At 43.0% G+C, this 15,195-nt stretch overlaps 1 protein-coding gene across 1 annotated transcript; it reads left to right on the top strand.

The window, feature by feature from the left end:
• The first annotated feature begins 67 nt into the window (after window positions 1–67).
• ppp1r21 (protein phosphatase 1 regulatory subunit 21) lies at window positions 68–13,953 on the top strand. The gene is made up of 22 exons (XM_011484650.3): window positions 68–667; window positions 1,882–1,950; window positions 2,623–2,769; window positions 2,846–2,947; window positions 3,019–3,183; window positions 3,270–3,328; window positions 3,704–3,798; window positions 3,999–4,051; window positions 4,396–4,545; window positions 4,621–4,722; window positions 4,806–4,894; window positions 4,969–5,105; window positions 5,203–5,295; window positions 5,441–5,568; window positions 7,136–7,285; window positions 7,396–7,488; window positions 7,633–7,902; window positions 8,207–8,242; window positions 8,341–8,457; window positions 8,655–8,753; window positions 9,703–9,831; window positions 12,990–13,953. Exons 1-22 carry the CDS (start codon window positions 608–610, stop codon window positions 13,017–13,019), a joined length of 2,373 nt encoding a protein of 790 aa, XP_011482952.1. The 5' UTR covers window positions 68–607; the 3' UTR covers window positions 13,020–13,953.
• Window positions 13,954–15,195: the final 1,242 nt, after the last annotated feature.

Raw genomic sequence — 15,195 nt, 5'->3', positions numbered from 1 at the left:
TTTCTCTCATCATTGAACTCTGTTGCCGTTCCCCTCTCTGCCGCTAGGTGGCACCCTTCCCACTTTCGGGTAGTTCATTTGAACTCTGACCCTACCGCCAGTGTTTCCGGACGCCTATCATTTCGGCTGCATTTTGCGGGTTATCTAGAACCTGACATTATTCCGCCACATGATTTAATTATTCAGGATTCGCGGCTTGTCAGCGGCCACTTTCACTGTTAAATCATTTTTGTGAACGCTGTTGTCGCTACAGTTCTTGTTAAAGGACATTAACAGGAACGGGCCGCCGACTTCACTTTCGGGATTTGTTTTGCTACATCGCTGGTTAGCAGCCGGCTAGCTCTGCCGCGGCTAACTAGTGCCGACAACACCGCTAGTCGGACATGAATTAGCGGGGGAAACCGTTCAGCTCTCGGGACTCCTAACCGTCCCGATGTTTCCCGGTCCCCAGGAAATTAGATCTCCGAGGAAGAGAGGAATCGGTGGGTTTGCCCGCCTGCGAGTCAGATCTTCGTCTTGCTAGCTGGGAGGACACTCCAGCTGTGAATTTATCAAAACAAAAGGGATCAGAAACTAAACGACACATTATCATCGACAAAAAGCAACAATGGCTAATGTTACAGACCTGCAGACAAAGTACAGCAAGCTAGCACAGGAGTACTCTAAGGTAAGCGAAAACTTTTATTGTGTCTTAAACAAAAATGAAATAAAATGAATGTGCAACGAAGGAGCATTTATTGTACCATAATCCAGCCTACCAGTCACATGCTCAGTTACAGATTACAACCTTAGATAGTTAGGATTAAGTAATAAACGAAGCACTAAGACACTGTTGCTCAGTACATTGAGCATTAAGGGAATGTCTTTACAACAAGGCCAACGCTTTCATGAGGTGAGATAAACTGCTGTAAATGTAGGTCACTGTCACCTACAGGCACCGACAGTTGTGGATCTACTAGTTTTTTTTTGTGTGTGCGCAGAATTTTGTTTTTGAGTATTTTGCAGATATTTAGAGTTTTCTTCTATCATAGATCTAATGTAGATAGATTTGCTGGAACCTGGTGAGTTTGCTTTAGTTTAGCTGATGATTTTAGGCTGTTAAACCAAAAGAAGATGCAGTCTTAGGTGTTTCGACGCAGGCTGCTGAGAATCTTTCTATATGCGTGTTTTTGGGTCAATATTTGCATTGTTATTATAATTATTCTGGGATGAATCCTAATTGGATGACTTAGAGCTATGTTTGAAGGGAATGTCACACACCTGATGTCTGTATAATTATCTGAATTTACTAAAACATCCAAGTATAACAATCATTACTGTCTGAAATACCTACATACAAATAAATAAATGCATTAGTTTTCTTAAAGATTGTTGAACTAGTATTTTCTGCATAACAGAATAGTACGAAACATCTTTCTTTGTGTAAAATGTATTGACACTCTTTTGAATATTTTATCTATAAAGTGGGGACTGGAAAATATTGCCAAATCACAAAATATTAACTTTAAATGTAAAGTTTTTTTTGACTTATATAAATGCACGTTAGCCTTTCAAATCTGCGCTCACTGTTAGTCGTTGGTGTGTTTCTCCTTCAACAGAACTGGTCGTGTTTCTGTGTTGTTTGGTGTTGAGCTCAGCTGACGCCACGGGTAGTTTGAGCTGTTTCCTGTTAATCTCTGAACTTCCCTTTTGCCAAACTCCAGATCCTGTTGAGAAAGTGCTGACTAGGTCACTGTCTGTTCTGCCAAAAGAAGTACTTGTCTTGTTAGTTTAAGAGTGAATAGTACTTCCTTTAAGAAATGGTTAAATGCAAGATATAGAGATTTGTTCTTTTTATGTAAAAAATGTTAACAATATAGAATGCTGTTTACTTTTCCACAGCTCCGAGCCCAGAACCAAGTGCTAAAGAAGGCAGTAGTAGACGAACAAGCAAACTCTACCACTTTGAAGGTAAACTGCACAAAGGAAGCGGATCATTTTGACTCATTTACATCAGAAACATTTAACTTCTGTGGCTCTTTGATGCCAAAACTAAACTTGGAGCCCTTGAGGGTTTCAGTGTTTTGCTTGCACACCTTTAATCTATCCAATTACTTTATCCAGTTCGTCTGAATAAACCTCAGTTTTAACAGGATCAGGTTTAATGGCATCCATTTTGATCCTTTTCATTGGTTTCAGACATTCTTTAATGCAGCAATATGGCAATCAACACATGAAATTATTGGTTTAGAAACATGTCATGGCGATTATTAATATCTCTGATAACTAATAACTGCCTAATTAACTCAAAATTTCCAAGATTTATTATAAATTTCTTTTAATTTACACATTTTATTAGTAGGAATTAAATACCAGAGAATCCCAAGGAGTAGCAGAGATAAATATTAGCATGATTGTAATATAAGATTGAATGTTATAAAGGTGACCCTAGTAAGTGTTGTGGAAAAGGTTTCTCAGGAGACGTCGAGGATCACGTTTTCCATGTTGGATTTTTAGCTTCAACTGTAGTGAAGAAGAAATTCATATTTGTTGCACTGACAGCTTTTAGTGCTTATAAACTAGAACACTTTTTGGTTTTCCGTAAACCCTAACATCCTTCATTTTGCTGTTTAACATCGACAGGAGCAGCTGAAACAAAGAGACCAGAGTCTGAGGAGGCAAGAGCAGGAAATGGACAGCCTCAGCTTCAGAAACCAGCAGCTGGCCAAGAGGGTGGAGCTGCTGCAAGAAGAGTTAGTCGCCAGTGAAACCAAAGGGAAGAAGGGGAAGGTGAGGATGATGATGGATGAAGGCCTTTGGACGGTCATACAATAATTCTCATGAATGCGTCTTTGTCTTTGAGCAGAGTAAAGGAGACTCTCCCTCCCAACACGGCCTGCAGACTCAGAGTGTTTTTGATGAAGACCTGCAGAAGAAGATCGAGGAAAATGAACGGCTTCACATCCAGGTTAGCAGCTTCGTCTCAGTATTTTTTACTTTTTGAGGCTCCACCTGCAGCCATTTCTTTTGTACTGTTAGTTTTACGAAGCCGATGAACAGCACAGGAAGAGGGAGGCCGAGCTGAAGGCCCGACTCGAGGAGCTGGAGAAGAACGCCGAGCAGCATCAAACCGCCGTGGACGGACTCGCCAAAAAATACGTGGAGACAATTGAGCGGCTGCAGGGGGACAAAGCACGCTTAGAGGTGAGAGTCTCCAGCTGTTCTGTTTGTCCATATATGCTTCAGTCAAGATAGATTTAAAATGATTTTGTTTGTTTTTTTCATGACAGGTGAAAGCACAAAGTCTGGAGATGGAAGCCAAAGAGTGCAGAGTGCGATCAGAGGAATGGTAAATCTGCAGAAACTTTAATATGTAATCAGAGACTGCATGTGCTGCAAATATGGCTTATGATGTTTTTTTGTTTTTTAAATGTTGTAAATGTATGTGAAACATCACATGTCTTACAGTCACACTCAGAAATGACTGCTGGCTTTGAGGCCTACTTCATTTCTGACAGTTTGACTAAGATTTTCCTTGATGCTTCCTCTCAGTCAGCCTCACTGTGTGACTGCAATAATATAGAATACACTACAAATGAGGAACATGCATCTTACAAAAAAAACCCTCTCTTTCCAAAGTAAAGGACATTTCTTAGGCCACATTTTTTACCGGATTCAGCGTGTTTTAATGCGCTAGCCGTCTGGCTTTCTCGTCCGTTTGCAGTCAGCAGCAGTTGAGACGGTGTCAGACGGAGCTCCGGACGCAGATGAAACAAAGCAGCAGTGTAATCCAGGAGAAAGTGCCCTTCAACGACACCAGTGAGTAACTGGCATCAGGCCGCACGGACAAAAACAACCGGTTTGGTCCGAGACGCCGTAAACAGCACGCCGCTGTGCTGAAAGCTGTGTAACCCCACTCAAAACACAGAGGATTGTGGGATATATATCTTCAAAGCTAGATTTGACAGATCATGATGATTTTGTCAGGTGGAATGTTTTTTTCTCGTTCCTCTCTGCAGAATTTAGCGACTACAACAGTCTGAACGTGCCCGCCCACAACCGAAGACATCAGGTTGGTTCACAACAAACACGTCTTTAGCGTTCAGAAAGCAGACTTCATCCTCTTTGTTCATGCTAATGTGGGGAAATGGATCCTTTTTTCAGTTTAAAAACCCGTTTTCAGGCAGTGACCTGTCAGATGGTGAGAATTAAAGCCTGCATAGTCATGTTTTCATGTACAGGCATATCAAACTGAAAATAAAACAAAAATGAAGGAGGCAGCATTTGTTTAAAGGGGCTTTTCTGCTGTTTTTTTCCCCCCAGACCTTTGCCTAATTTAAATTCATTTCTGCTTTGCTTTACTATTGGTACAACATGTGAGTGAGCATTTTCTCTGCGTTGTTGTGTTGGCCTCAGCTGAAGGCTCGCGATGTGGCCAGCCAGGCCCTGAGCTTCATCCAGGACCTGGTGGCTGCGCTGCTGAACTTCCACTCCTACACAGAGCAGCGCATCCACATCTACCCTCTGGACTCCTCCATCGAGCCCATCTCTCCTCTTAACCAGAAGGTGAGGAAAGCGTGCACAAACGAGGAAAAATGACAGCACGGTTTTTACATGTCCACTTCTCTGATTGTGTTCCAGTTTTCTCAGTATTTACATGAGAATGCAGTGTATGTGCGCCCCCTGGAGGACAGCTTTGTACAGCTGTACCAAAGCATCACAGAGGACACCGTCACAGCACTGGTGAGTTCTCTGCATGAGTGCCTTTGTGAGGTTTTAAACCATCTCTTAAACATCACTTGTGTTGTTTTTATCTCTATCCAAAGGAGACCGTGGTCAAGCTGAGGGATTTCGCCTCGAATTTTTCCTCCTACACCCACTTCCTGCAGAAGATTCTTCCTTACCAGCTAAAAAGGTGGACACCTGTTTGTGTGAGAAGATAGAAGGGAGGAAGAATTTACTGATCTCTGTTCCTTCTACGTCTTTTAGCCTGGAGGAAGAGTGTGAGGCTCCTCTGTGCACCGCTGCTCTGACAGCCAAAAACCAGGAGTTACAGAGTGACGTGAAGAAAGTAACATCTGTCTTTGAGAAGCTGCAGAACTACATCAACCTCTTAGCCTTACCCTGTAAGGTGACATCTAACCATGTGTCAAATCTGGCGTTTTGATGAAGAATAGATGTTTTTGAACAGTTTCTTTCTCTGATATTCGCCTGATGTGGCAGGTGTTCGGCAGGACGCCATGCCACAGACTAGCGTTGCAGCTGTTTTTACCCAGCTCGCCGCCTGCCTGCACAGTCTTCACGACTCTGTTAAAGGTTCTTCTTCTTCTTAACCCGAAGCCATCAACCATCGACAAGAATTTCTTATATGCTGTGCTTAGACATGCATATAACTTGAGTATTAAGATTTATAATGTCATGAAATTGTATTTTGGTGGCTTTATTGGTTTCATTTCTGCAGAAATGTCAAAGCATTACAACCAGAAGGCCAGCATGGAGCAGGAGCTCCCCACTGTCACTCAGAAACTTTGCACCACCACAGAGTGCCTCCTCGGATCGCTGTGTTCGCTGACCAGCAGCACCGGCAAGGTATGACCAGCAGAGGGCAGACCGCAGCCATCTCTCAACCCCACGCCAGTCTGAGCAGTGCACCAGGTCAAGTCAGGATTAGCTTAAAGTCCCACTCATCACCTTCTGATCGATTTTCAAAGCGTTCCCAGTAGAGTTTTTAAATATATAAAGATGCCTTTTTTTTTTTAGCCAAAATAAAAACATCGGTGTCGTTTTCTAGAACATAGTTTCTGCAGAGCAGCAGGAGTTCATTAACAATTCACCTCTGTGTTGAGGCCGGGACTGTTGGCGTAACCTCACCCCCACTTCCCGTCACCTATCCATTCACACGCTCGCCCACTAGCTTACAGCCCCTCTCACGCTCAACCTAAAATTACTGGTACAACAAAAAAATGGCGAGTAGTATTGGAGCTATCCAAACGTAAGGTTTGGTCAGATTCCAGCTCGGACGAGGAAGACAAAGACCTACACGGATCTAGTGGTTTGCAAGTGGATTCATCAGAATGGAGCGGAGCTTGTGGCTCGCCCAGTGTAGTTTCTACGTCACAAAAACGCAATTTTTTTTTCGTCTTCTCCCAATTCCCTACAATTTCAATTGAAAAAAATTCTCAGAAATACAAATTTATTCAAACATGTCCTCTGTCATCAGAAAAATGTCACAAGAAAATGTTAAAAACACCAAAAACAGAATTTTCATTGGAGTGTGTCTAATTTGGTAAATGAAAAATCAAATTTCAAAACTTTTAAATGACACATTGTTAACTTGAAGGAAATGTTAAAAAGCTAAAATAAAACTGTAATTTTGAAACTTAAAAAAAACATAAACCTAAAACTGTTACCAACAACAAATCTTTATTTGTGACAGCTGCTGTTTTGCATTTTCAATTTTTGTTTTTTCATTTCTGTCAGTTTCAACTCAGACTTTTTCAGCAGGGCGCCTAATTCTAGGTGGGGGCGGGGCTTCGAGGTTATGGTGTTGTCGTTTCTGCTCAGAATGGCGTCTGTTGTTGGCGCCGCCTGTGTCATACCTCCTCTGATGTGGCGTACAGTAGTGATAACTGTCTCCCAAGGATCACCATAGCCTCTTTTACTCAATGTGACTCATGTCCCAGTAGCCAATGGGCATAAAGCTCCGCCCACACATAAAATTAAGACCAACTGTATAACAAAAATTCTGATCCGAACCGTAAATTGCAGACTGAAAGCGAAAAGGGAGAGAAAATTGTGTAGCTTTTTGGGTTCTCAAATTTTCAATATTTCCTTCAAGTTTATGTCATATTGAGGTTAAAGCAGTTTTCAACTTTTCTTTTCAAGTTTAAAGTCTGTTTTTTTCATTTTCACTTGAAGCTGATCTTGATCTTTGCTGCAAAACATTAAAATTGAATTACTGTTTTATTTTTACACTAAGGTGAAAACTTAGCAGCAAATGTGTAAAACCAGCAGGACTTGGGTAATATTTCCAATTTGCTGCAGAACCCTTTATTATTACGGCTCATGATATGTGGTCTTAATATTCTCTTTCTTTCTTCTAGTAGATCTCAAACATGTGGGATTGATGTGTTCATGACGGATCTCTTTGTTGCAGATCGCTACTTTTTTCAGCAACAACTTGGACTTTTTCACATCCTCAGGCTACAGTCCAAGAGGCAGCACAGTCACGCTCAACCCTTTGCAAGCAGAGAGCATGCTTGCCAACAAAAAGAGAGCAGCTGCCTTCATTCATGCTCTCAAAAGGGTCAGTAAATACTTTCACTAGGTTCATTCCACTTGTTTTATTCTGATTTTGTTGCTTTAATGCTTGCTGGGATAAAAGCGTGCAGACTTGTTTTTCTTGCCGTCTTTCAGCCCAGAGCCCCGTCTGTCCCGTACAGTGAAGCCCTGTCGAACCGCCGCGTCCTCACCAGCTCCACCGAGAGCAGAGAGGGCCTCACTCAGCAGGTGGCACGCCCTCCTGAAGGGGCTTTACAGCAAATCTAGACAGTTTTGATAGTGACAAAGCATCTAAAGGAGTACAGTGGATGTAAAAGCTGAAGGTTGCAGAGTGTTTTCGGGGTCCTGCTCACTGTCCGCTGCGTCCTGCAGGTGCAGCAGAGCCTGGAGAAGATCGCCCGCCTGGAGCAGGAGAAGGAGCACTGGCTCCTGGAGGCCCAGCTGGGGAAGGTGCGGCTGGAAAAGGAGAACCAGCGCATTGCAGAGCTGGAAGCGCAGCTCGCAGCGGCGGCTCTGGGGGGGAGCCCAGACTCGCAGAGGGCGGCAGCAGCAGGCGCACCCCCGCCAAACCACGAGGAAGCAGAGGCGGAGCAGAGCCCCGCAGGGCAGCAGACGCCGACGACGGCTCTCTGCACCAGCCTGGTACCGTCACCGTTCTAGCTGCTGTTTGATTCTGACGGGAAAGAAAGTCCTTTGCTTCCGGCGCTTTGTGTGCGATTAGATGTTACAAAGGCAGCACTATTTGTTTTCTGTGACTCCCCTTCAGGGTTTGCTCAGTGGAGCTCATACTTTGCTGATGTGGCAGAAAAGTGGAAGACTGTTGTCTGAGTTCACACTGAACTCTACTTCCTGTCTTCCTCCCACTTTGACTTTCTTCTTATCTCAGTTCTTGAGTTGGACTCTTTCTACGTCTGACCGCTGATTCTCAGTGTTTGTTCTCCACCAGGTTGGAATGTTGTGCACCACACCTTCAGTTGATCATGTGAGTTGTAGCAGAGTCTTTGGAAGGCATTTTTCTAATGGGAACGGTCTTCTGAGCGAGGACACTGAGGATGCTCGATGCTGTGTCTGTGCTTGCAGGTGGGAGACGAGGAGTCCCGGGAGCAGCTGATAAAAAGTCACTACATGTGCAGAGTTGGGGAGCTCACCACGCAGCTCCAGATTTCAGATAGCAAAGCTGTGCACTTTCACTCCGAGGTGACGCTCTTTACTAATATATTTTTTTTTATTGTTTCCGCTCTGTTTCCTGCTCCTCTGACCCTCTGAGAAGAGATGTTTTCCTCAGAACCTCAACTCACCTGCTACGTTTTTGTTCGACTCAAGGAGCACATGTTCTGGTTTCAGACTGCAGTGTGCTTAGCGATGCCATAAACAATATTTTCCTTCTCTCTCAGTGCCGCGCTTTGGCCAAGAGATTAACTATCGCAGAAAAGGCCAGAGAGACTCTGAGTGAAGACGTCAAACTGGCGAACCAGAAGATCACGCACTTACAGGTAAAACCCGATCACAGTTTATGGCACACGTTTCCTTCTCAAAAAAGTAATAAGTATTATAGACGTTTTAAGGCAGTAAAACACCTTTCTCAGACAGACATGAACATTTTAACACAACCCTTAGTAGTCTGAGTAGCTTTTCTTATTTATACTTTATAATTTGCTCTGTTAATTTATCTTTATGTTATATTCATGTTTAAAGCTTACCCCAAATTCCTTTTCCCCCTAATATATTACACAATAATTCCACACAAAACTATTTGCACCACCTAACGAATAGTCTGCTTCCTGTGAAAAAAGTGATACAAACTGAAAAAATAACATGAATAAAGTACTAAAAACAAAAAAAATATGTCTTTCTTTTGCAAATGACCCTGGTATAAGCAGGTTGATGGCCGACAAAGTGGGCGTTATCTGATTTAACGCACTCTGCTTCACGCCGGACGGTTTAGGCGTCCGCGGCGTGCGTTAATTCCTGATAATAGACTCAGCCATTAACCCTTACTAAATGTTTTTCTTTTCCGCAAATAAAAAAGAAAAGAAAATTGAGATCAAACTGTTTTTTATATTTTATAACAAAGCTGCAACACAGAGACAAAATCCAAATACATAAATCTAAAAAACGAACTCAAAACAATATAAAGGACGTATTAAAACCAGCCAAAGCTTCACTATACTGGGATTTATTCTAAGGTGTAGTATCTCGTTTGTTTGTTTCAAAGCTAAAAGCGTTTTGAAACCTTCAGGTTAAATTTAGAATAAAAACTATACTAACGGGGGGGGCCGATATCAGTCCTGCGTCACTGTAAACAGCTGACCAGATTGGCGACTCACCAATGGGCTTGGAGACTACAGAGGGATGAACACAGAAAGTTTAAACCCTCAGAGATTAAAACGATGATGATGATGAGGATGAAGATCTCCAGACTAACAGAATGATGCCTCTCAGGATGAGCTGGCTACGACCAAGAGGAGCTACGAGGACCAGCTGAGCATGATGAGCGACCACCTCTGCAGCATGAATGAGACCTTGAGCAAGCAGAGGGAGGAGATTGACACCCTCAAGCTGGGCAGCAAGGTACTTCCTTATTCAGGTTCTGTTCATGGGGGGTTCAGAGGGAAAGGCACCTGCTGGAATCATCTTAGAGGGTCATTAAGCTCAAGCTCAAGGCAAAGGAGAGGTGTGTTTTTGAGCCGTGCTTGTTCCTGCACGCACGCACACCCCCCGGCTTCACGCCTGCGAGGCGCAGGCTGCCACTTGTTCTGATCCACAGCTGGCAATTTTCTATTGAAGGACACCCACCAGCCTAAACTTGCTCTCAGAATCTGAAAGAATACGCTGGAAATCATCTCAAAACAAGTCAAAAGTAGAGAATATGGGAGGATTTTTTCCTTGTCGCAAGTTAAAAATGAAGTCTGCCAATGGCAGATTGGTAAGAATGGGAAGATTTCTTTTTAATGCATAGACGTCACATTTTGGGTTATATTGCTGTGGTATTTCATTCTGCCCAACTGGGGGTACGTACCCCTGGCTGCAGTGTGCAGACAGAGGCGTGGCTCAGCGAGGGCGGGGTCAAACGCGTTGCGCTCCACTCCCTGTATGGGATTCTTCTTCCTCAACGCAATTACCGTCTTTTTCTTCGCATTTGACAAGTTTCCAGGCGCAGTATCGCCACCTACTGGATTCAGGAGTGGATCCTGAGATGTTAAAGTTAAAGCTCGCCATGTACATTTTTTTTAAATCAGGAAATGGTTTGTTATTTTAATTTTAGAGTTTTTTTTTTTTTTTTGGAAAATAAAACAGCCCTTTTTATTTACGGCGACAGGCAGACTGAACAAAAGTGTGATGCCGGTCATGAAGGAAGCGGCTCTTGTCTCATTTTACACCACGGTCCGGGTGAAAACTCGATTCTGATTAGCTGCTGGGTGTGTGGATTAACTATGAAGTGTGCATTATCAGAAATTAAGCCTTCGCGTCGAACAGTTGCTTCCGGGAAGCCCATTAGTTTCTGATCATGCACACTTCGAAGGCCATTAACCCGCTTTAAATATATCTCACATTTTGCACTAGCAAAGAGAAAATGCATTCGCAGACGCAGCAGTGAATAAACAGAATGTCATTCATGTCATGTTCATCGCAGTTCTGGCGAACAGTCGGAGGCAAATCCAAAGGCGCCATTGTGGACCCGACTGATGCGATGACCGATCGCTTAAAGCCAACGACAAGAGCCGACTTCTTCCTGGGAACATTTTTTTTTTTCAACTGCCTTTCACTCTTTCTTACTTCTTTTTTCTCTTCAATCGCCAATAATTGTTCAAAACGTGTTTGTGCTGAGCGTCACCTTTAAATCACGTACAATGGGCGTGGCTCAACGGGTTTAACTCTGCCTCAACCTGGGCGGAGTTAAACCCGTTTGTGTAGAGCAGGGGTGGGCAATTACTTTGTGGCTCGTGGGCCACATAGGGTTTTAAAATTGGATAAAAGGGCCGGACCAGGAGCAGATGCGTGGAGTGAGAAAGACATAAGATGGAATCTGGATGAAAGGATTTGGATTGAAAATTATATTTTAAAATGGAGCATTTTAGAGGATTTTAGGTTAAAACTTTTGTTCTCAATTTAGAGCCAATTGCACCAACGGCTTGATGTTCCTCATGTCAAACTTAGAGAAATGCTGCGTTCATGTGGTGTTTGGATGATTGGAAGAATGAAAACCAAAAAATCTTCCAACACCACATGGATGCTCGAGTGGGGCCCCCAAACCTTTTCTAGTGAGGGCCACAGTAAGACTTTTTCTTTAAACTTCTTTTATCTTTCTTTAATTGTAAAGCCCTATAATAAAGTTTTATTCATTCATGATCCTTTTAATAAAATAAATAACACTGTGAAATAAAAAATTACCAAATAACTGATTTTTAAAGACAAAAGGTCAGGAAAAAATATACATTAAAAAGAAAAACCAATAAATAGTGGATCCTCTCCCGTCATTTTCCCGCTGCAGCTCCTCACGTCTCACAGTTTGCACTAAAACTGAGCAGCTGTGTCCTGCATGTCTGTTTCTCATCCAGTAATAATAAAAAAAAAAAACATTTCTATGTCTTCTGCTGCAGCTAAGCATTTATCTGCATCACCTTTTCACCAGTACAGAGATCCCTCGTTTATTGCAGGAGTAACGTTCTAAAAATAACCGTGATCTGTGAAATCCACGGAGTCTGATTACAAACGTTTATGGCAGTAAAAATCCTCACTTCACACTTTCTACACTTTTCTCAGACAGATATGAACATTTTCATACTTTTAAATTCTCAAACCTTCATAGAAATTAATTCCAGGGTCTTAGAATGAAAATAAAGAACTGATCACAGATTTCTTTAGTTTGAAAAGCTCCGCGTTTCTGTTTCTGTTTACAGGGTCTTCGGCCAATCAGGACACAGAACAGGTTACGCTGTTTGGAAAAAAAGCAGCAGAATCGCTCTAAAAGAATGAGCTAAACCGGGAAAGATGAACCGCGACGTAAAAAAGGAAAGACTGTATTTGAGAGGGTTTCAGGTTGGAGCACCGACTGCAGAAGGGGGGAATAAAATGTCACGTCTTGATCGTGTGGCCAGATGAAAATAAAAAACACGGGTCTCTGATATTGTTCAGGAGGCGGACCGGATCGGCCCGCGGGCCGTAGTTTACCCACCCTCTGGTGTAGAGGGTTGGCTCAGGTTTGAAGAGGTTAAGACAAAAAAACATCTGAAATCTGCTCTAAACTCACATCTTTATGTATTTTGCATTTTGAAATATATTTCAAAATAAGCATGCATTACTCAAAAAAAGGTTTTATATCTTTAATTTAGGTCTATTCAAACAAAGTATCCCACAAACGATCCTATTTTCATCCAAATGTACTTGTTTTTTTAAACCATATTTATCTACTAAAATGACACATTTAAACAAAAAATTGTTATGAGTCAAATGAAACTGTCACATTTTCTTAAATCTAAAAAAACTAGACTGCTCACCATCACAGAGGAAATGAAAAATATGATTTAAAATAAAGAAAAAGGGGTTTCTTTAGAGATTTTGATTAAAATAAAATGCTTTCGAGCTCAAAATGACTTAGATTTATGGAAGGAAGTAGTTACATCTCGTTGTTTTATCTTAAATCAAGTATAATAAGATATTTGCAGATCTGAAGAACCTTTCTATGTATTCTTCTAGCCGATTATTGATGCTTTTGGATTTTCCTTTAGGTAAACACCAAAAAGAACAAGAGCCGCTAGGGATGCTCAGCATGGGAGGGAGAAGATGCTGATGTGAAGCTTCCAGGCAGCCTGTGGACACCAACACGGGACGTCCACAGGAGCTCCACCTTCTCACCACCTGGAGATGAAAACCTCTTTCACGTCAAACGTTTTGGTGGAAACGGTTTCTGAACTTCCGCCCCGGGGACATTTGCTGAGAGGGAGATGAAGAGCTGAAACAAGTGAAGTTGGAAACTTTACTGACACCCAGACTTGAAGACCAAATCCTGTTCATATGTTGTCTGCGATAGAGGAAAAACCCCGTTCTGCTTATCTTCAGTTATGCAAACATGGCTGCGGCTGCATGTGAGCAGTTTAGTCTATTTGTGCCACGGCGACTCCATACTGTCCGGAAGCTTTTGGGTGGGATCTCATTTGACGTCGTTAGTTTGGGACGTTCCAGGGTCACGCAGGGTGCCCTAGAATCAGGAAAAGAGAGTCCCAACGTGGCTTCTTCACTCTATTTGGGAGGAGGAAGAGCATAAAAAGATGCTTTTCCGACAGGGAGGGGGACATGTTGAAGCTTGTGACTAAATCATTTTGTCTTCAGTTGCTCTGCAGCAAAGCAAGAGTGGAAGAGCTTTTCAATCTAAAAGATGTCATTGTTCTGTTTCACTGAGACGAAGAAAATCTTTATTTTGCACTCTAATTACATTTTTTGTGTCTGCAATAACAAGTTAGTTTTCTGAATCACGTCGGAGAGATTTAAGCATTACATAAACAATTTGCGAGTCACGGCAGAAGGTGGATTACTGTAAATCACCACCTTTGTCTTCATTCAAGCGTCTTTGTTTACGGCAAAAAAACCTGCCAACACGAGCGGAAACGACTGGGAAACTTGTATATCACATTGTGTCCAAATAAAAGCACATAGACATGTGTGTAGCAGAATAAAGATCTTGTTCCAAATGGACGTGCTGTCGGCTTTGATGTTCACCTGGATGGTTATTATTCTAACCAAATGTACGAAGCTGCATTTCTGCAGCTGAGAGCGAAGACGGCGATTGAACAGGGTCTGTAATTTAAGCAGGCTTCAACACACCCTAACCACTGGGAAATGAGGCGGCGCCGCTGACTGGACCTGGAAAAATTACAGCATGGCTTCAGCTTCTGGTGTCGTCACATGTTTTGTGGGGAGATTTGGATCCAGCCTGGGTAAACAGATTCATCTGTGAAGGAATTGGGAAAGGACTAAAACTACTGTTTTTAGGTAGATGAAAAGGTTTTCTGTGTGGCAGATGGATGTCGTCATCATCGTCTCGTCTCTGGCTGTCACCTCAGCTTTCCTCGATTTCCCTGAACCCGGAGGTCCGTTTGGGTCATCAAAGTTTCTCCTCTGTGGTCCTGCAAACCGATGTACCAAAGCTGGTTCATTTTATAAATAAACAAATGTGTCTATTTGTTTTATAAAAAAAAAAAACGCCCCTCTCACCCTCCGTGGGTGGTTTCTCCTCCAAGCTCAGGTCCTCTACCAGAGGCCTGGGAGCTTGAGGGTCCTGCAGTATCTTAGCTGTTCCTAGCACTGCGCTCTTCTGGACTGAGAGGTCTGAGGTCTTTCCAGGTATCTGTTGTAGCCACTCCTCCAGCTTGGGGGTTACTGCCCCGAGTGCTCCAGTTACCACAGGCACCACTGTCACCTTCACTTTCCATGCTTTCTCCAGTTCTTCTCTGAGTTCCTGGTATTTCTCCAGTTTCTCATGTTCCTTCTTCCTGATGTTCCCATCGCTTGGCACTGCCACATCCACCACAACGGCTTTCCTCTGTTCTTTATCCACCACTACAATGTCTGGTTGGTTCGCCATTACCATCCTATCAGTCTGGATCTGGAGGTCCCACAGGATCTTTGCCCTCTCATTCTTTACCACCTTCGGAGGTGTTTCCCATTTTGACCTTGGGGTTTCCAGTTCATATTCTGCACACATGTTCCTGTATATTATTCCAGCCACTTGATTGTGGCGCTCCATGTATGCTTTCCCTGCCAGCATTTTACATCCTGCAGTTATGTGCTGGATTGTTTCAGGGGCCTCTTTGCACAGTCTACACCTTGGGTCTTGTCTGGTGTGGTAGATCTGAGCCTCTATGGCTCTGGTGCTCAGGGCTTGTTCCTGAGCTGCCAGGATGAGCGCTTCAGTACTGTCCTGTAGGCCAGCCCTTT

Source organism: Oryzias latipes, chromosome 15 (genome assembly GCF_002234675.1).
Source record: "Oryzias latipes chromosome 15, ASM223467v1".
Taxonomy (NCBI): domain Eukaryota; kingdom Metazoa; phylum Chordata; class Actinopteri; order Beloniformes; family Adrianichthyidae; genus Oryzias; species Oryzias latipes.
Note: the sequence above shows the minus strand (reverse complement) of the source record. Positions and strands in the feature narration are given on the sequence as shown.